At 43.1% G+C, this 21181-nt stretch overlaps 1 protein-coding gene and 1 long non-coding RNA gene across 19 annotated transcripts; one reads left to right on the top strand and one right to left on the bottom strand.

Annotated features, from left to right (window-relative positions):
* Positions 1-8571: 8571 nt before the first annotated feature.
* On the top strand, positions 8572-13883 carry LOC123060400 (uncharacterized). 18 transcript variants are annotated; one of them, XR_006427933.1, is made up of 11 exons: positions 8572-8832; positions 8937-9201; positions 9298-9482; positions 10111-11203; positions 11285-11503; positions 11921-11975; positions 12395-12544; positions 12674-12835; positions 13051-13250; positions 13418-13493; positions 13581-13883. It is a non-coding gene; the product is annotated as an uncharacterized lncRNA (long non-coding RNA). The 18 variants fall into 18 exon arrangements; XR_006427938.1 differs by having other exon boundaries at positions 12674-13250; positions 13581-13614; positions 13701-13883; XR_006427942.1 differs by lacking the exon at positions 13418-13493.
* A 5732-nt stretch (positions 13884-19615) lies between these two features.
* LOC123057977 (citrate-binding protein-like) lies at positions 19616-20550 on the bottom strand. The gene is made up of 2 exons (XM_044480831.1): positions 20191-20550; positions 19616-20115 (listed from the first exon to the last, which is right to left on the bottom strand). The coding sequence occupies exons 1-2, from the start codon at positions 20467-20469 to the stop codon at positions 19723-19725; spliced, it is 672 nt and encodes a 223-aa protein (XP_044336766.1). The 5' UTR covers positions 20470-20550; the 3' UTR covers positions 19616-19722.
* Between the last annotated feature and the right edge of the window lie 631 nt (positions 20551-21181).

Genomic DNA, 21181 nt, shown 5'->3' with positions numbered 1-21181 from the left:
CCAATGATTCCCCCTTCGGCAGAGTAACAGAACAGGGCTCCAGATGGGATCCCTTCAGAACAAAGACTTGTAGCAACGATAAAATTGCTTCGGGTGTCGCTACGAGGATTTCAGAATATATGGGTATTTATATGCCAAGAATTAGGGTAGACGGAGCACCAGTTGGGCCACAAGCCAACATGGCGCGCCCTACCCCCAGGGTGCGCCCTACTGGCGCCCCCCTCGTGGGTCTTCTTGCCTCCTACCGAAGCTTCTAAAGTCTCTTATTTTTTGCGGGGGATTCTAGGGGTCTCTTATTGTCCCAAAAAATCGTTAAAAAGTTTCGTCGTGTTTGGACTGTTGTAGGTATGTTTTTTCTGAAAACCAAAACATGCAAAAAATAAAAGTAACTTGCTCTGGTCACTAAATTATTTGGTTCGTCCATAAAAATAATATAAAATGACATAGAAAGCATACAAAAGTGATAATACAATACTCCCTCAGTTACATAATGAAGTGCATATAGATTTTTTAAGAAGTCAAGCCTCACCAACTTTGACCAAGTTTTTGAAGAAAAACATTTATATCTAGAATGCCAAACTTGTCTATCATTATACTCATCATAAGATGTAGTTTCGTATTTTATATATTAGGTATTCTAGATATAAGTAGTTTTTATCTATAAATTTTATCAAAGTTTGACTTTTCAAATAATCTATATGCACTGCATTTTGGAACTTAGGGAGTAGCATTTAACAATACAAAATTATAGATATGTTTAAGATGTATCAACTACCCATCTCTAGCAACTCAAGAATGGGAGAGGTCAACATGCTCCATACATATGCGAGATAGAGAAGCGCAATTAGGGCATGGCCTTGGATGGGGAGAATAGGGAAGAATCCAATAAGGAGTAATAACCCATACGGCCGCCCTCGTGCACTTGAGGCCTAACGACCAAACTTTAGTTCAGAAACGTAATTTTGATATCAAATATGGCCTCGATACACAATGTGTATGAGATTGTATGATACCAATGGTGATACAAGATACATGTACTCCATGTAAATAACTATTAAAAATATAGTGTTGTGTTGTGAGGGGACGGTGCCAGAGCCCCAAACCCCAACTTAAAGAGGAGGGGAAGTATCACCATAGTCCTAACTTAACTAATCATTCATGGATATCCGTCGACAATGACATTTTTATTTTATTATTGTTGGTGTTGTATTAAGCAAAAAGATATTTTCAAAATATACCTATATATGTACATTCATTGAGCCTTTATTTGAGGTGGGCCTGAGGACATCGACTTCTCGGCATGACCCAGGGCCGACCGTGGCGCTCAAGTAAGACCGCGAGGGAACAAGGCGTGGAGGTAATGAATTAGGAGCGATGAACATGTGTGATTTTTAATACTATGGGCAGGTGAGATTTGGGAGAGTTGATTTATTTTTCCTAATTTAGCATTAGCAAGTTATAAGATTGTTTCCTGATAACCCATAAATATAGAATGATCTATTGTAGCCTCTTTGATAAGTAGGAGTGTCGAGCCCAACAAGGAGCAAAAGGAATTGGTTTGTGGAAAGTAGCAGAAGATCATTGTAAAATCTGAAAGAGTGTTTGATGGACTGTTTGAAAGCAACGGTAATTGCAAGAAAGTAAATAGTAACAAAGGTAGCAAATAGTGATAGGGCAAAGCGGCAAGAAAGTAAAAGAGCAAATTGAGCATTTGTAGGAGTTTTGTATTGATGAAAGATGGACCTGAGGGCCATATGTTCACTAGTGACATCTCTCTCGAAGGCATGTAGTGTCATAGTAGACAAATTACTCTTGGGTAACTGACAGAATAGCAGAAATTATAAACATGATCATTCATGGCATGATCTCACATAGGCATTACGTCTGTGATAAATAGACCATAATCCAACTGTATCTATTACTCTTACTCCAGCCCAAGACCTCTATCCAGCATGCATATTGAAGTATTAAGTTCACAAGAAACAGAATAGCGCAATAAGCAATACGACATAACGCAGACATGAAGAGATCAATCAATATGACCAAACCCCATCGTTTTATCTGCAGTGGCAACAACACAATACATATCTTTGCCCTTTCTGTCACTAGACAAGCTCACCGCAAGATTGTGCCCACTACAAAGAACCTCTCCCACTGGAGATAAATCAATCAAATTTGACCAAAGTAGACTGATAGATCGAAGAGAAATATAAAACTATAAAATTACACAACAAATGAACTTCAAAAGATTCATATAAATTCAATGAACAATCTGATCATAAATTCACAATGCATCGGGTCCCAACAAACGCACAACAAAAATTACACTGAATGGTTTTCCGAAGAGATAACTGTAACGCCCCGGACACACCCACCAGTGGTGGTTACTCCTGGCGGGATCTAGATTGGCCCCACAGATCAATACTCGTCTTTTCTTCACACTTTGTCCTCACTCGTGCGCACCCGGGAGCAACTTCCCAGTCGGTCCCTGAAACTACTTCAAGCTGAGCACACTTAACTTTGGAGTTCTTTCCGAATGGGCTCCCGGAAAAGAAGGAATTCCTTATTGATATGAGTAGTATATCATCCCTAATAAGCCAGGCTATCACAATAATTGTATTGAAGATCAAGATTAAGAGAGAGAGAGAGAGGGGGGGAGGAAGGGAAAGAAAGCCATCTAGCTACTAGTATTGAATATCTAGATTAAGAGAGAGATAGAGAGAGAGAGGAGAGTGAGAGAGAGAGAGGGGGAGGGAGGAAGAGAAAGCCATCTAGCTACTACTAAGGAGTCGCAGGTCCTAAAAAACTACTCACACATCATCATGGAGGCAGCAAGGTTGTTGTGGATGGCCTCACAATGATTTCCCCTTCGGCAGAGTACCAGAACAGGGCTCCAGATGGGATCGCTTCAGAACAAAGACTTGTAGCAACGATAAAATTGCTTCGGGTGTCGCTATGAGGATTTCAGAATGTATGGGTATTTATATGCCAAGAATTAGGGCAAATGGAGCACCAGTTGGGCTACAAGCCAACATGGCGCGCCCTACCCCCAGGGTGCGCCCTACTGGCGGCCCCCTCGTGGGTCTTCTTGCCTCCTACCGAAGCTTCTAAAGTCTCTTATTTTTTGCTGGGGATTCTAGGGGTCTCTTATTGTCCCAAAAAAATCGTTAAAAAGTTTCGTCGTGTTTGGACTGTTGTAGGTATGTTTTTTTTGAAAACCAAAACATGCAAAAAATAAAAAGTAACTTGCACTGGTCACTAAATTATTTGGTTCGTCCATAAAAATAATATAAAATGACATAGAAAGCATACAAAAGTGATAATATAATACTCCCTCTGATTACATGATGCAGTGCATATAGATTTTTTAAGAAGTCAAGCCTCACCAACTTTGACCAAGTTTTTGAAGAGAAACATATATATCTAGATGTTGGGGAACGTAGTAATTTCAAAAAATTTCCTACGCACATGCAATATCATGGTGATGCATAGCAATGAGAGGGGAGAGTGTTGTCTACGTACCCTCGTAGACCGGCAACGGAAGTGTTGATACAACATAGAGGAAGTAGTCGTACGTCTTCCCGATTCGACCGATCCAAGTACTGAACGTACAACACCTTCGAGTTCTGCACACGTTCAACTCGGTGACGTCCCTCGAGTTCCGATCCAGCAAAACATTGAGGGAGAGTTTCTTCAGCATGACAGCATGATGACGGTGATGATGTTCTACCGACACAGGGCTTCGCCTAAGCACCGCTACGATATAACCGAGGTGGAATATGGTGGAAGGGGGCACCGCACACGGCTAAGGAATGATCACGAGGATCAACTTGTGTGTCATGGGGTGCCCCCTTGCCTCAGTATATAAAGGAGGGAGAGGGGGAGGTGCGGCCGACCCTATGGGTGCGCCTGGAGGAGTCCTACTCCAACCGGGAGTAGGACTCCCCCCTCTTGCCTTGTTGGAAAAGGAAGGAGGAAGGGAGAAAGAGGAAAGGGGGCGCCGCCCCCCCTTCTTGTCCTATTCGGACTAGGGGGGAGGGGGCGCACGGCCTGCCCTGGCCGGCCCTCCTCTTCTCCCTTATGGCCCATGTAGGCCCAATAACCCCCGGGGGGTTCCGGTAACCCCCCGGTACTCCGGTAAAACCCCGATTTCACCCGGAACGTTTCCGATATCCAAATATAGGCTTCCAATATATCAATCTTTATGTCTCGACCATTTCGAGACTCCTCGTCATGTCCATGGTCACATCCGGGACTTCGAACAACCTTCGGTACATCAAAACACAAAAACCCTAATTACGATCGTCACCGAACTTTAAGCTGCGGACCCTACGGGTTCGAGAACTATGTAGACATGACCGAGACACATCTCCGGTCAATAACCAATAGCGGAACCTGGATGCTCATATTGACTCCTACATATTCTACGAAGATCTTTATCGGTCAGACCGCATAACAACATACGTTGTTCCCTTTGTCATCGGTATGTTACTTGCCCGGGATTCGATCGTCGGTATCTCAATACCTAGTTCAATCTCGTTACCGGCAAGTCTCTTTACTCGTTCCGTAATACATTATCCTGCAACTAACTTATTAGTTGCAATGCTTGCAAGGCTTGAGTGATGTGCATTACCGAGAGGGCCCAGAGATACCTCTCCGACAATCGGAGTGACAAACCCTAATCTCGAAATATGCCAACCCAACAAGTACCTTCGGAGACACCTATAGAGCACCTTTATAATCACCCAGTTACGTTGTGATGTTTGGTAGCACACAAAGTGTTCCTTCGGTAAACGGGAGTTGCATAATCTCATAGTCATAGGAGCATGTATAAGTTATGAAGAAAGCAATAGCAACAAACTAAACGATCAAGTGCTAAGCTAACGGAATGGGTCAAGTCAATCACATCATTCTCCTAATGATGTGATCCCGTTAATCAAATGACAACTCATGTCTATGGTTAGGAAACATAACCATCTTTGATTAACGAGCTAGTCAAGTAGAGGCATACTAGTGACTCTCTGTTTTTGTCTATGTATTCACACATGTATTATGTTTCCGGTTAATACAGTTCTAGCATGAATAATAAACATTTATCATGATACAAGGAAATAAATAATAACTTTATTATTGCCTCTAGGGCATATTTCCTTCACTAGAATGCCAAACTTAGCTATCATTATACTCATCATAAGATGTAGTTTCATATTTTATATATTAGGCATTCTATATATAAGTAGTTTTTATCTATAAATTTTATCAAAGTTTGGCTTTTCAAATAATCTATATGCACTACATTTTGGAACCGAGGGAGTAACATTTAAAAATATAATCTATATGCACAATCTATATGCCTAACGACCAAACTTTAGTTCAGAAATGTAATTTTGATATCAAATATGGCCTCGATACACAATGTGTATGAGATTGTATGATACCAATGGTGATACAAGATACATGTACTCCATGTAAGTAACTATTAAAAATATAGTGTTGTGTTGTGAGGGGACGGTGCCAGAGCCCCAAACCCCAACGTAAAGAGGAGGGGAAGTATCACCATAGTCCTAACTTAACTAATCATTCATGGATATCCGTCGACAACGACATTTTTATTTTATTATTGTTGGTGTTTTATTAAGCAAAAATATATTTTCAAAATATACCTATGTATGTACATTCATTGAGCCTTTATTTGAGGTGGGCCCGAGACATCGACTTCTTGCCATGACCTAGGGCCGACTGTGGAGCTCAAGTAAGACAACGAGGGAACAAGGCGTGGAGGTAATGAGTTAGGAGCGATGAACATGTGTGATTTTTAATAGTATGGGTAGGTGAGATTTGGGAGAGTTGATTTATTTTTCCTAATTTAGCATTAGCAAGTTATAAGATTGCTTCCTAATAACCCATAAGTATAGAATGATCTATTGTATCCTCTTTGATAAGTAGGAGTGTCGAACCCAACAAGGAGCAAAAGGAATTGGTTTGTGGAAAGTAGCAGAAGATCATTGTAAAATCTGAAAGAGTGTTTGATGGATTGTTTGAAAGCAACGAGAATTGCAAGAAAGTAAATAGTAACAAAGGTGCAATGGTGCAGCAAGTGGCTCAATCATTAATTATGTTAAGGACAAGCCGATTATATTATATGGAGCAAGAAGTTCTCAAGGACACACGTGTATTTCATGTAGTAACTTTCATCAATACTCATTGGGTTATCATTCATTGCTTTGATAAATTGTTGTGCGATGAAACCTATGATAAGGTGTTGGTCTTACTTTTTTAGGGTAGGTGTTGTTCTTACTTGAACAAACAACTCACTTACGATCATACCTCTATGCAAACATCCGCAAATGCAAGAGATTAATTTAGTTAACAATTTAACCATATCAATAAGTTCTAGGGTTTCATAACCCCTCATGTAGCAGTTCATAAACTTAGGGTACGGTAATATTTGTCACTCCATCCATCCAACCATAAACAAGTTAATCACACAATGCTCTTCTATAGGCCCTTATAGGTGTAGTGGTGTGTAGTTGACATTCGCACAACACCAATAGAGAATAACACAACGACACAATATCAAAACATCGGACTAGAGTCAACTTCAAAAGATTGCTAGCAACAACATTTATCCCATGTCCTCAAGATCTTAACAAAATACTCACAACACATCATATGGATCATGACCAGGGAAGATGAATATATGAATAGCAATCTGAACATATGAATCTTTCACAAAAAGAAAATTGAAGCAACAATTACAAAAGGCAATCAACACTAGAACTACTCTCGGCAAAGGATTTGAGAAGAAAGTTCATAGAACAGATAGATGGGATGATCGTGTTGATGAAGACGACGATCCCCGTGATGATCCAGAGTGTTGGTGACGACGAAGACTTTGAGTTCCCTCTCCGAGAGGTATGAATATTCGGCAAAATCAACCTGCCAGGGGGCAAAAGTCCTTTCCCTCGCAGATGGAGCCAAAAAAATCCCCAAAATTATCCACAAACTTTTCAGGTCAAATAAGAATTTATAGACAAAGGGTGTCAATATGCAGTGGCCAAGGGATGCATGCGACCTCCCCACATGGCCTGGGGGGGGGGTCGTGTGTCCTTGCCGCATGGTGGGCCCACTTTGGCCTGTCTTATGGCCTCCAGCTTCTTTCGTTTGGGAAATAATCAATAAATTTTTCAGGTCCTTCGAAGCTCTAGGAAAATATATATTTTATTCTATCCTTTGTTTTGCCACTATTTTCCAGACAATTTTCCTCTTCGTGTGTTACATGCAATTTGAAGGGGGGGGGGTGCATTAGAATTGAGTAATAATGCAAAATATTATTAATAAAGAGTAAATTATAATAAGAAATAGTGATGCAGTAGACATATCACTTTCACATCACGCCATATTATTCGCGCTAAACAAGAAAAAAAGATAATTGAGACCAAATTACAAATATCTTTACTTGTATCTTCTCCAAAGCGAAAACTCTCATCCTCCCACCCGGTCATGAAGAGTGGTGCCCTTTAGGCTTTAGCCTATCTGCATAAATTTGATAGCCAACAACCCCTTCGAAAAAATGTTTTGTGCGTGCAAAGGGGAAAATAAAGTACAAGCAAGCGAGAGTATCAAACTAACCGAGATGTACCCATGGAAGGCAGAAATCGAGTGAATCATGGTGGTTTGTGAAAAGATCATCGATGTCGAGGGGGAGATAAGCTCGCTACTGCCGCATCATTTTCACTAAATAAGAAAAGAGAGAAGTGAGACTAAATTACAAATATCTTTACTTATATCTTCTCCAAAGCTCAAACTCTCATCCTCTCGCCCAGTCGTAAAGAATGATGCATTTACGCTTTAGTCCATCTACACTCATTTGATTGCAAGCAATCCCTTTAACAACATGTTGCGTGCGTGCAAAGGGGAAAATGAAAGCATAAACAAGATTATAGAACTAGCCAAGGTCTACCCGTGGGAGGCATGTCAGGGGAATCAAGGCGGGTTGTGAAAAAATCATCGAAATTGAAGGATAAGACAAACTCGCTGCCGCCACATCCCGACACCTTCTCCACCGCCAACAGCATTGGCAAAAGTCCGCTACCATCTCTGGAAACTTGATCACGAGATAGGTCGACACACTCCATAGTTTTGCGAGACAAGAGGAGAGCAAAGAAGCACGATTAGTGCGCGAGTTTGGATCATTGGATGGAGAGAAGAGGAAAGTGCCCGACAGGCAAGTAAAGGACTACTGGCTCATATAGATCACCTTTTTTCTTTGTTTTGGGGCTCGAGCGGGATTGTTCGGTGGTTAACCTAATGAATGAATGGTCGTTACATGTCTCCTCCTTTTAACGGTACTTAAAAGACATTTTTTAAACCATTTAAAAAGGAAGTCACGGGCATGTTACGGGTCACATGTGCGTGTACTACTCCAAGAAACATCCCTTATTCAACTTCCTGATGGTAATAAAACCCTTTAACAGTCGCGCAATGTGCGCCCTTTTGCGATAGCCACGTAAGCAGTTTTTACTGTCGCTGTGTTTTACTGTGCCGAAGGAGGAGAGAAACAAAAGGTGAGCGACTCTCGCACCTCTCGCACATAGCGTCCATTATTTGTTCTCTCCTCCCCAGCTAGGGTTCACGACGCCGCCGCCGTCCGCGCTCGTGCTCTCTCTCTTCATCTCCCATCCCGAGCTGGACCTCCTCCAACCACATCTCCCCTGATCTTCTCGATCGATTTGGATCTCAGGAGCGAACCGGAGGAAGGCCAGGTGCCCGTTGCCGAGACAGGGGCGATGAGAAGTGGGTCGCCGCCGCCGCCGCCATCCCGGCTCAAAGGTCAGTAGCGCCGCCATCTTCCTCCCTTCGACTCAGACGCCGCTTCCTCTTCTCCCCTTAGTCACAAGCTAGTGTTCCCTCTGCCTCCATCCCCACACTTGCAGCGGCGACCCAAGGAGGAGCTCCGGACTCACAGGAGGAGCTCAAGCAGCGGCGGTGGTCCACAACGCCATCATGGTCTTCCTCTGCAGGAGCAGCGCGAGCCATAGAGACGTCCTGCCCCAGCGTCGCCGCCCGTCCACCCGACGAACGAGAGAGGCATCAAGGGGGAGATGCACGGCAGAGATGCACACGCTCTTCCCTGTGGGATGACGGTGGTGTTCCTTCCTCCAACAAAATTCCAGCCCCTTGATACATAGTCAGATTCAGGTTCGCTCTTTATCAATTTGATGCCAAATATTCTTGTTTGGTTGAGGTGGTGATCAAGGGGTGGAATTAGTTGACGCGTACAATTTATTGGCACAGCCCCACACCAGCGAGTGCTTATGGCGACGACGATGACAAAGCAAGCTGACTGCTATTTCCGGAGTATTACTGGATGATGCTTTGTACAGCAGCAACACACACGTACACAACAGCCTCTGCTGATCGATTCTGTGGCCGGCCAAAAAACGCTGTGCAGGCCAACAAAATCAATTGGACTGCCACAGGTGCCTGCTGTTTGCTTTATTACTAAATTCATGGTATGCAGGGTACATGCATGTATGGATCAATACTTGAATAGTTGGACTGCTGACTGAATAGGTTCATATGTGAAAACAGCATTTTTTAAGCATAAGAGCATTATACTTATTCAGATTTGGTTGGAACATACATACACCAGCTAGGCCAATTGCTTTTTTCATGCAACTGTTATCATGCATTGATGTAGCAATATTTTAAGGGAATGTTAGAAGTGTCTTGCTTAGCATTTTCTTTTTGTTTCAAAGAAAAGTGGTTATTGATGTAAACTTAGCATCAGGGCTGTACCACGGGAATCTAGGCCCCGGAGCAAATCACAATTTAGGCCCCATGTATAATAAAGACAATTAAAATTTAATTTTACTAATCACTGCAGATTTGTGGTAGTATTGATTTCTCAAAGAATTATATCACACCGAAAGAAAAATCTTCGAGCCATTAGGATGCCAAGGGTGTCATAGATTTTTTTTTAATATTTGCTAGAATGGTGCACAGATTCAAGAAAGAACAATAAATCAATTTAAGAACAGATAGGTGAAAAGGGAAGAAACGACCTTTGGTTGTTGAGTAATGATTATGAAACAACTTCTGCTCCAGGGATTGGGTCGAGCCGGCGACCAAGCAGGGAGATTCCAATCATCTGAATTTTTGATGGAGTCCATTGGATGGATCAATGGAAGAAGAGGTAGAAAAGCGCCTAGTAATTGATACTGGTAGTTCCTTGGTGAACTTGCCATCAATGGCTTTCTTCTTCGATAAATGTAAGCCATTGGAGGAAGGAGACGAAGAGGCTGGGAGTTAATTTCCAGCGAATTAATCTGGGGATTTGATTTGCTGGTGGGCACTGAGGAACAGTTAATTTCCAGCGAATTATTCTGGAGAATTCGATGCGTCTGGTAATCTGCTTCGAGAGTTCTCCTTTGGGCTATGAAAAAGAGACTAGTAGTTTGGTTGTGGGCCTCGGTGGGTAGTGGTTACACAGTTAGCTGCCAGTAGTACTATTTCTTTCTCTTTAAATCTCACGGTTCATTTATTTGTATTCCCCCCGCTCAACTTTTTTATCTAGTCCTCTCATTAATACATGCTTAGACAAATTAGAGGCCCCAAAAATTTTGGGGCCCTGTGCAGCTGCTCCGGTTGCACATGCAGAGATACGGCCCTGCTTGGCATCAAGACAATTTAAGTATATTCAATAATGCAGGGGATGTTAAATCTACTGTTATTTGTGAATAGTACTCTTTTTTTTGCTATGGTTCCATTTGTGGTTTCTCATGTAGCAATGTCATGGTTCGTTAAATCTTTCACACACAATGAAATGTTTAGGAAACTCGATCCAGTAAAGTGGAGTGTTAATTTATCTAAATACGTTTAGTAAGTTCATCATGTAGCAAATTTTGCCATAAAATTTGTCATGAAAGTATACTTTATCGGCACTATTTTCCTATATATATTATTTCTGTGCTAGACATTTTTCAGCTAACTAGAAAAAAAATACATCACCTGAAAAGACTACGTACGTAACTCAATAGTTAATCCAGTGCCACATGTAGAAGTAGACTGGTTACAGAATCTTTCCAACAATCTGGCAAGTACTGCATATATCTAACTTGTTACAGAATGCAAATGACGGAAGAACTCTGACAAGTGCACCTTGATCCTTACTGAAGGAGATTCAACAAAGGCTTTGGCTGTGAGTAATACGAACCTATTAAAAAAACATAGTCTGCGATTTCACTGTCATACTGAAGAGTTTAGCCTGATTTCATTGCAGATGGCGGATGGGATCACTATGGTGTGTTTCCTCTCAGGGGTAAATTTAAATTAAATGTGAGAGAAGCAAGCCATAAGCAGTTAATGGGGAATGCAGAGATCCAAAATATGAAGAAAATATTAGGTCTGCAACATGAAAAGAAGTATGATAGCACGAAAGGCTTGAGATATGACCACCTTATGATAATGACAGATTAGGTTTGCCCGACAACTTTTTCAGGTAATGTCTTCCGACACAACAGAGTCTTGCAAAGTTAACACTAAATTTGTTTACGTTAAGACATGCTTTTTCTCTACAAATTCAGTTTCTTAACATGGTTGTCTCATGTCTCTGTCCATGGTTACTAAGGCAAGTAGTATGCTGGTGTGATAATATGCTTGCATTTTACAATGTTGCAATTCAATTTAAAGAGTTTAGCCTTAATAATATTGCTGCAAGTTTTTATTTGGCACATCATTAGAAGTAGTATTTAGTGTTGCAAATCTGCTCCTAAAAACATTTTAGATATTTGTTTTAGACATAATTAGCTCCATACTTTCTTAGAATGATATTGCCAATTTGTTTCAAGGGATAAAATCGTGACGTTATATTGTTCTGTGTAGTTGATTAGTTCTCTCTATGTTCTGAACATTGCAGGACAATGCATGAGATAGCATTTGCATCTACTAATAAGCCAAAGCTACTTAGCCAGGTAAACAAACTTACATGACGACGTGAGCCACCGCCGATTCTCCCTGCCTCTAGCCCCCACTCTTCTTATTTCTCTCTCATTTTCTTCCTCTTTGACTGCCCACCTGTCTATGCAAATGACACATGATTTTGGTACAGTTAGTGCAATTTGTTTCATGCTCGTGCATTACTAAACTAGGTTACAGTGAGAACCTAGGAAGAGTGTAGTGTTCCTTTCTGAGCGTTGGATGCATGTTGGTCTTTTTGTCAAGATAGGTCATTGTATATTTTTCCTGATTGTCGAAAATGCCTTCATCTGCAGATTAGTGGTGTGTGGATTAAGATTTCAGCCATGGGTGACTTTGCCTTCATAGCTGGGGCATATGCTTTCGAAATCTTTGTCCATCGTTGATTTAGCTGTGTAATCCCTTTGCTGGACAGGAAAGCATGATCGCTTGGACATCATAAGCAATTTGTGATGCCGAGGATCTTGTAGAGGATTTAGGAAAGTGAATTCCAACATTATTGAAGCAAAATTGGTGAAGTTGAATGAGGATTGGAGATGGCGTGTAACCTACTTACACATAGATGGTATGCTCGTGATCTTGCATGCATTGCGAAAAAGCTCTATGTTGTATGTAGTGGTAGTATGCATGATATAAGCTTTATACCATCTTATGAATATAGTATGGTGGCAATAATCTTTAACATGCATGCCAGGAGACTCGGGATGGCTGATCTACACAGGCGTGGGCACCATGTTTATTACTCTTTGTTACCCAACATAATTTCCGTTTATAAATTTAGCTAGCGGCCGTGCACATCTTGAGGTGTCCGTCAACTCCAAACACAAGCCCCATTCCCCTGTATGACTAAATTCAGGTATTCGTGAGGTGAATAAGATATATAATGTTAAAACCTGTAGTTTTGTTATCAATGGTTTTGCATTGTGTCTTGCTGCAAATGAATTAATTGTTTTTTGCATGTCTAATTTTTACGATGTGTTGAGGCCTTCATAATGTTAATTTTGAATTTAAGAACTGTGCTCTTAAGATATGTCCTTTAACCATTTGTTTTCTTCTTTTGCCGATTTCAAGAAATAGTTCCTTTAAATGTTGGAAATGTTCTTGGTACTAAAGACAATGTTGCAGCAAAGAAGTGGGTATCACTTATTGATGACCAGGTGATGAATATATTGGTAGGGATACATGTAATGGACCATATTTTTCACCATTCCCATATGGCTATGGACTTGAACACCTATGGAAGAAGAAGATGTGTAGCCAAATACTTCTAGGTATTATCTGTTGGCATGTTCCATGAAAATTCACATATGCAAATGTTTCTGCTCAGTAGTCCTAGGCGCATGTTTGATCTTTGCTGGTCAACTTTTGTTAATATAGACTCTGATTGTTCTGTAAAGATATGCCTTCCATACCTCATAACTACTTCACTCTCTTCTAGGAGTACTATATATATGCATGTGATATTCACTATACCTTTTCTCATTGCCCATTACTTCACGTGCAATATAACATATGTAAGTCATCTATCTACTGATTCTGTTATATAAAGCTTTCCTTCTTGCTCTACTTATTATAGTATGTACTTCCTGTCATGATTGCAGTATGTAGCAGCCAAGGTGATATGCACGAGCCAAGGTGATACTGAGGAACTTCTTAGTTCATACCGATTACATGAGTATAGAGGACAAGTTTGTTAAATGTTCATGTTTTGTTATTGCCAGTGAGTTGATATGCATGTGTTCTGATGATCCAACAAACACTGCCTCTTTTGGTGATCACCCACCTTTTGGAGCATGTTGAACTTTGATTTCAATCCATGTCCGTGTCTTTATGATCAGTCATTGACATTGTGAGACTGTCACCTCTGTGTTAATATAGAGCTATTATTAGCTTACTCTGCTTTATGATTGAAGACTGCTGCTACTATTCTATTCCGTGTATTCTTTTTATTTAACAAATGACGCTCATATGGACTGTATAAACATGTTTTTTTAGAACTTTACTGTATAAACATGTTCACAAATGCATCAGCTGGATTAGTGCGCCTAAGCACGCAGAGGAGGCGCGCCAAGGGCGCGCCCCAACCACTAGTAATGTAGTATACATAGAGTGGTGTAAACATATACGACATGCTAGTACGCATTACCAATATACTCTCTCCGTCCAAAAATACTTGTCCTAGAAATGGACAAAATAGATGTATCTATAACTAAAATAAATCTAGATACGACCAGCTCTAGGACAAGTATTTCCGGACGGAGAGAGTATGCAGCTGGATTGGTCATGGTACATAACAGACACATCCAGACGTCATTATATCCGCCTCATATGTGGGGGCAGGGCAACCTGGACGTATGGGCCGGTTTAAGATGCAAATGATATATGTCACTCTTTGTGAGCGTTACGAGGCTGATCGGCCTGGCCCGCCGAACGGAAGCATTCCCAGTGGTTTTGGGAAGGGTTCCGGATGTTTCTTTTCTTCACTATGTTTTTTGCCCTTTTCTTTTTTTCCCTTTTTCTTTTAAACTCATGACTATTTTTTATTGGGTTTTGTTTCCTTTTCAGTTTTTCATCCTATTGGTTTTCTGTTTCTTTCTTCGTCTCACTATTTAAATTTCATAAATTTGATTTTTTTTCTAATTTTCGAAAATTATTAGTGTTTTTTGAAATGTTCACATAAAAAAATACTTGTGCTTTATCACACCATGTTTGGGATTTATTTATTTTTCACAATTTCAAGAAAAGTTCACAAATTTCAGAAAAGACTTAACATTTTTGAAAACAAAAATTGGGATGTCGAAAGTTGCTCGTGATTTTCAAAAAATGTTCACAGTATATCAAAAGAAGTGTAACAGAAAATTGTTTGTCGTATATTTGAAAATAATTCAGTGTATACAATTAGAATATCCATCGTATATTAAAAATTGTTCAATGTGTATTTTGTAAAAAGATCACCGTATATTTAAAAATGTTCGGTGTATATATATAATGTTCATCATATTAAATAATTGTTCAGTATGTCTTTGTAAAAATGATCACCTTATTTGAAAATTTGTTCTATTATCCAAAAAATTGAATTTTCGTGGTTTTTTGAATTCAAATTTTTTGTTTAGGATTCAAAAAAATGTTCCAGTTTTTCAAATTTGGTCATATTTTCTAAAAATTGTTTGAGGAATTTCATGTATTTTTCACATTCCCAAACATATTCGGGTTTTTTCTAGAATTTTCTCGTTTCCAGAAATGATCAGAATTTGAATTTGCGGCCATTAATAAAAACATATTTTTTAGACTAAAGAAAGAAAAACACACACGCTAGCTGGTGCTCAGTCACTGGTGCCACAACGCTTGTTTGCAGGCGCTTGCTCCCTCAGATGGGCCAGACCTGTTTAGGGTGGCGCGCAAGCAACGCATGTGCTACCGCTCGCTAAAGGCGATGCATAGCAACACCGGTTTAAGGTGTCCGGTTAGGTGGCAAAAAAACCCGGACTGTGATCAGGGAGGTTGCCTGAACATTTGAGAATGATATTAGAGCTCCGGTTACACATGCTTCAAGTAGTCCCAAACACCTCATGCAGAGAACCAGTCACATACAAATGGACCAATATGTGCCTCCCAAAGCCTCGATGCGCCCCGAGCGTGCATTTCCTGGGTGCTGGCCCAGAACAAAGGATACACAGGGCTAAACCCACCAAGACCCAACAAGAGAGGTAGACCGAACAAGCAATGGATTCGGCATTGACAAAGTCACCACCGAGGACACCGCAAGTGAACAAGGTAGCGCCTTCATGAAGGAGAACGATGCCGAGACTCCTTCACCATCCGATCCGGAGAACCGGACCTAGGGTTTCCCCTGAGCTCGAAGAGGGGCACAGACGAAGGCCATGGCAACGGCTTCAATAAGGGAAAACGACATCCATGAGTGACGCCGCTGTCAGCATCGGCTATCCGAGCAAGGATTTCTCCTTGGCCTAAGTCTAAGCAATCCCACAACCACCGAATATGGACTCTATGATGAGGAAGTCACCGGCGGGCGAAAACCGCCACATCAAGAAGAGGGTTGGTGGGGTTGCACCTGTCGTTGGAGGGTGGCACTGGGCGCCATTGGACACACGAGCATTGGATCTGGCTCAAGGCGAGGCATGGAGGTATACAACGTTGGGGACACGACGAGGTAGAGAGAAACCTGGACAAGGTAATCATTGGCAACCGGCGACGCCGGCAAGCTAGGAACTAGAGGAACGCATATCCAAGCTGCCAGTGCCGTAGCCAACAGGACACCGACGGGCATAGTAAGCTGGAGGAGAATGCAACTACTTGGTCGTTGGGGCCGGAGCTACGCCGGCAGAGGCGCCACAAGTCACGGACACTGAAAAACATAGACTCGAGGCCATTGGGGCCGGAACAGCGCCAGCAAACCCACGACATGGTGCCACTTGCCCACCATGTCGTCAGGGTGAAGCTTAGAAAACTTAGGAGATACATTATGCCTCTCACTGGAAATATGATGGTTTCGTTCTTGTACGTCAGCGTACGGCCCTCACCACGAGTGCAGACGTATTGCTTCATGGAGCTTGGTATTTCTGGCCAGCCTTCCTACTATGCGGACATCCTTTCCGATGAAGTACCTGGGCCTTCCCCTTTCGATCTGGCAGCTCAAAAGGGTTGACTTTCAACTCCTTGAGGATAAGGTTGCGGCGAGGTTGCCCCCCTGGCAGGGGCGGAACATTACCACGATTGGGCGGGCAGCCTTGGTGAAATCGGTCCTCACCTCACAAGTTGCCTACCACATCACCCCACTCACAGTCCCCCCTGCTGTGCTGCAAAGCATCAACAAGATTGAGCGAGCATTTTTGTAGTCAGCTAGCGACACAACTACAGGAGCAAAATGCAAGGTCAATTGGGAGACAGTCTGCCGCCCTACACAGCTCGGTGGGCTTGGCATACTCCACTTGGGGAAATTTGCGAGAGCTCTTAGGCTGAGATGGCCCTGGATGGCATGGAAGGACCCGTCTAAGTTGTGGGTTGGCCTGGGCAACCCATGCTCTGAGGTGGATACGAACCTTTTCTACGCATCCACAGTCATCACCTTGGGCAACGGAGGGAAGACACCTTTCTGGGAAGCGCCACGGTTAGGAGGGAAAAGGCCAAAGGATATTGCCCCACTCATTTTTGCGGCCTGCAAGCGAAAAAAATGGTGCGTGAGGGAGGCCATGCGTGACAAGGCTTGGGTGCACAAGATTAACCCTTCTACCGACCTCACGGTGGGGCACATTGTCCAGATTGTTGATCTCTGGGTGCGGCTTCTAGGCATACAATTACAAATGGATGTTGACGACGACATCACTTGGAAATTTGAGGCAAATGGAGAATACTCGGCAGGCTCTGCTTATAGGGCACAATTCTTGGGCTCCACCTCCACAGTCATGAACAAGACCATCTGGAAGGTTTGGGCGCCTCCCAAGGTCAAGTTCTTCTCATGGTTGGCCATTCAAAATAGGATATGGACTGCGGATAGGCTGCAGAAGAGGGGTTGGAAGAATTGTGGCCTATGCGCCCTTTGCAGGAGGGCCAACGAGACATCCGGTCACCTCTTTTTTAAATGCCGGTTTACCCTGCGTATTTGGAGAATGGTCAAAGCATGGCTTGGACTTGGGGCGCTGGAGATGCATAGGTGGGGGACGGAACGCAACATCAAGTGTTGGTGGACAAGCATGTCCAAACCAAATACAACAAACAGGAAGGCCATGGCCTCACTCACCATGCTTGTATGTTGGCTCATCTGGAATGAGAGAAACGCTAGAGTCTTCCAGAAGAAATCAACGCCGCCACACTACATTCTAAAACTCATCCAGGAGGAGGCCATGACGTGGGTAACCGCGGGGGCTAGACATCTGAGCATCATCATGCCGCGAGAGTAATTCGTTTGCACCTTTTGTTGATGGGCTATGTTGTAAAGCCGGTTCTCATGTACTCAAAACTCTCCTTCTGAATTAATGAATGAGGCAATCTTTTGCTTCTGTCTTAGAAAAAAGTTCATCTTTTTAAAATTCTTGTGAAAACTAATATGTGTGCAGTATGGCCTCTGAAATTTTGTTTGAAAATATTGTGATTTGTAGGCTACACGGATAAAAGTCAGCCCAACAACTTTTTTGGCCCATTTGAAATAGATATTTGTCTTTTTATGCCACATGTGAAAGAAATCACTAATTAAGGAGTATACTCGTTGCAAAGAACACTTCACTTTCTTAGGTCGCGACAAGAGACGCACATGCAGTGCGCCACTTGTCGCAACCTGGGAGTTTTCCTTTTTTTCGTAGATCCGTTTATTCAAAACGTTTTATCTTTTAAACCGTGCGTCCAAATCTCGAACCATTTTCATCATTGGATTCCTCGTGTTGAGATCTTCAAAACTAGATCCCATGTTGAAAGGTTTTGACGATTTTTTTTCACGAAAAAAACCGGGCGAAAAAACTGAACCGGGAGCACGGTTTTTTTCCTTCCGAAAGAGGCACACCCGTGCCTCTCGTAGAAGCAAAACCGTGACTCTCGCGAAAAAAAACAGAAAACGCATTTTGTTTTTCCCTTTTCGAGAGGCACGATCGTGACTCTCGCGAAAGCATAGCCGTGCCTCTTGCGGAAACAAAACCGTGACTCTCACGAAAGAAAAAATGTTTTTCCTTTTCCGAGAGGCACGACCGTGACTCTTGCCAAAGCACAACCGTGCCACTCGCGGAAGCAAAACCGTGACTCTCGCGAAAGAAAAAAAAACAGAAAGCGCGTTTTTTTTCGTTTCCGAAAGGCACGGCCGTGACTCTCGCTAAAGCACAACCGTGCCTCTCGCAGAAAAAAAACTGTGACTTTCGCAAAAGAAAAAGAAAAGAAAACGCGTTTTTTCCATGGAAATTTTTTTCCCGAATTTTTTTATCGAAGAGCTAAGGAAGACCGGGGAAAACCAAAACGTCGAAAAAACCCGTTTAAAAAGCCGAAAATGCGTGCGGAAAAATAAAAAAAACAAAATCCGAAGGGAGCGTCCAGAACGCGACACGTGGCGAATGACTGAGAGCGCGCCAAGTGACGCTGATCGTTGCGAGGCTCCCAAAGGAGCGCTCGTTAACTAGTTGCTCCCACATGTGAAAAGTATTACTTCCTCTCTAACTTAATAAACGTCTTATGTTAAGTTATAAAATTTTATAAATACATAGTACACATGTGTATGTGTATTCACAATTTTCTTTCTAATATCAAGGCGTAAGCCAAACTCGCTGCCGCCACATCCCGTCACTTTCTCCTTCGCGAAGAGCATTGGCAGAAATCCGCTCCCCATTTATGAGAACTTGATCACGTGATAAGTCAACACACTATAGTTTTGCCAGACAAGAGGGAAGCAAAGAAGCACGATTAGTACACGAGTTTCGATTATTCGATGGAGAGAAGAGGAAAGTGCCCGGCAAGTAAAGGAGGAATGACTCATATGGATCGCCCTTTTTCTTTGCTCAGGGGTATATTGTTTACTCCTTTTAATGGTACTTAAAATTCATCTTACTAATCACTACATAAATATGTATATATTTATAAAATAATTCTGAGAAAGAAGTCACGGGCACGTTAGGGGTCACATGTGCGTGTACTACTCCAAGCAACAACCTTTATTCAACTTCTGGTGGTAATAATGTAATACATAGGGTGGTGTAAACATATACGGCATGCTAGTACGCATTACCAACAGACATGGCTATCTACCGCCTAGTGCTTAGTATAGAGCGTGACGTTGGTCCATCGTGACTCCATGCAGCTGGATTGGTCATGGTGCTGCATGTACACCCCAAACTTGAAGTAGTAGGACTCGCTGGGGGTCACGCTGGTGCTGAACTTTCGCTCGCCGTCGACGTACACGGCCACCGTGGACGCGCCGACGTCGTGCATCACGTTGAGGCGGAACCACCGGTCGTAGATGTCGGGCTCGATGGCCGCCCCGCTGTAGAACCGAAGGACGCCGTCGTAGACGTGCAACATCAACACCGTCGAGTGCGCGGCGCCCTCCTCGTTGTGGATCTGCATCACCGACACGCCGGAGGTCCCCGACGGCACGTAGCCATAGCCCTCGAATTGCCACACCCCCGACGAGTAGTCGTGGCCCTGGAAGAGCATAGATCATATATTATGTGACTCCATGGCAGGAGGAATCTCAACAATGTGCTGCTATGTACTTACCCGGAGCTTGACTTCAGAGCGCGGGTTGGTGTGGGTGACGGTGTTGAAGGGCTTGTCATTTCGGTGCACCCAGAACGTCCGCACACCGTTGCGGTACTGGAACCGCTGGCTCTCCGGCACGTTGTACGGGCTCTGCACCTGGAAATCGCCGTCGGCGAGCTGCACCTTCTGGAACCCGGCGGTGGGGTTCCCGCTGCCACCGGCGGCCGCGAACGTGCCGCCCATGGCCACGAGAAGCAGTAGGAGATGAAGCCATGGACTACTCGAGAGAGAAGCCATTTTGCAACCTGTGAGCGAGGATGTGTACGTACGTAGCTGGTGTCCACAATCAGCTGTTAACTGATCTCTAGCTAGCTAGTAGTAAGCTGTCTTGGTGCAGATCGATATGGGAGAAGATCGAGCTTAAATAGCCATCGGCCAGCCAGTTTGAGGCGTGTGGATGCATCACGGGAGAAGCACGCGTTCACTTTGTCTGACGTGCATTGTGGTGCACGGTATAGGCGGCCCAAGCACGTACGTACGTAGTTGCGCAGCGGTGCGATTGGATATGCATGCAATCGTTTTCCTCCGCGCGTGCTTACTTGGACCTGTGGTTTCATATTCAGAGAACAAGTCTGGAAGAGGGCACCCTGCTTGAAACGTCACGAACAGGGTTCATGCCCGATAGACAGGAGCCTTGCTCCGGTTCACCCCCTAACTCAATTTTCTAAGGGCATTCTTGACCCCCGTCATATATTTTTTTCTCCGGCCTGCCGCTGCCCATATCCAAGCTCCGTATAACCCGTATAACCCATACGTCTGTATACGGTGACATCTCGAAAAAAAGATGACACGACCCCACGACCAGGTATGACCTGCCGACGGCCGATACATCAATCACGCAGCTCCATCATTCACGCAGCTCTTCCATCATTCTGTTGAGGTTCTGTAGAAATATCGGCGGCAGTGATCTCGTCCGAGAGCGCGCGCGGCACCGTCGTGAACCTCCAGC

The sequence above is a fragment of the Triticum aestivum genome, chromosome 3A (genome assembly GCF_018294505.1).
Source record: "Triticum aestivum cultivar Chinese Spring chromosome 3A, IWGSC CS RefSeq v2.1, whole genome shotgun sequence".
Lineage (NCBI taxonomy): Eukaryota > Viridiplantae > Streptophyta > Magnoliopsida > Poales > Poaceae > Triticum > Triticum aestivum.
This window is presented reverse-complemented; position numbering and strand designations above follow the sequence as displayed.

Coding starts and splice junctions, on each gene's coding strand:
- LOC123057977 (XM_044480831.1), bottom strand. CDS start 20,469: ATGGCTTCTCTCTCGAGTAGTCCATGGCTTCATCTCCTACTGCTTCTC. Junction 20,116..20,190: donor GCTCTGAAGTCAAGCTCCGG/GTAAGTACATAG, acceptor ATGCTCTTCCAG/GGCCACGACTACTCGTCGGG.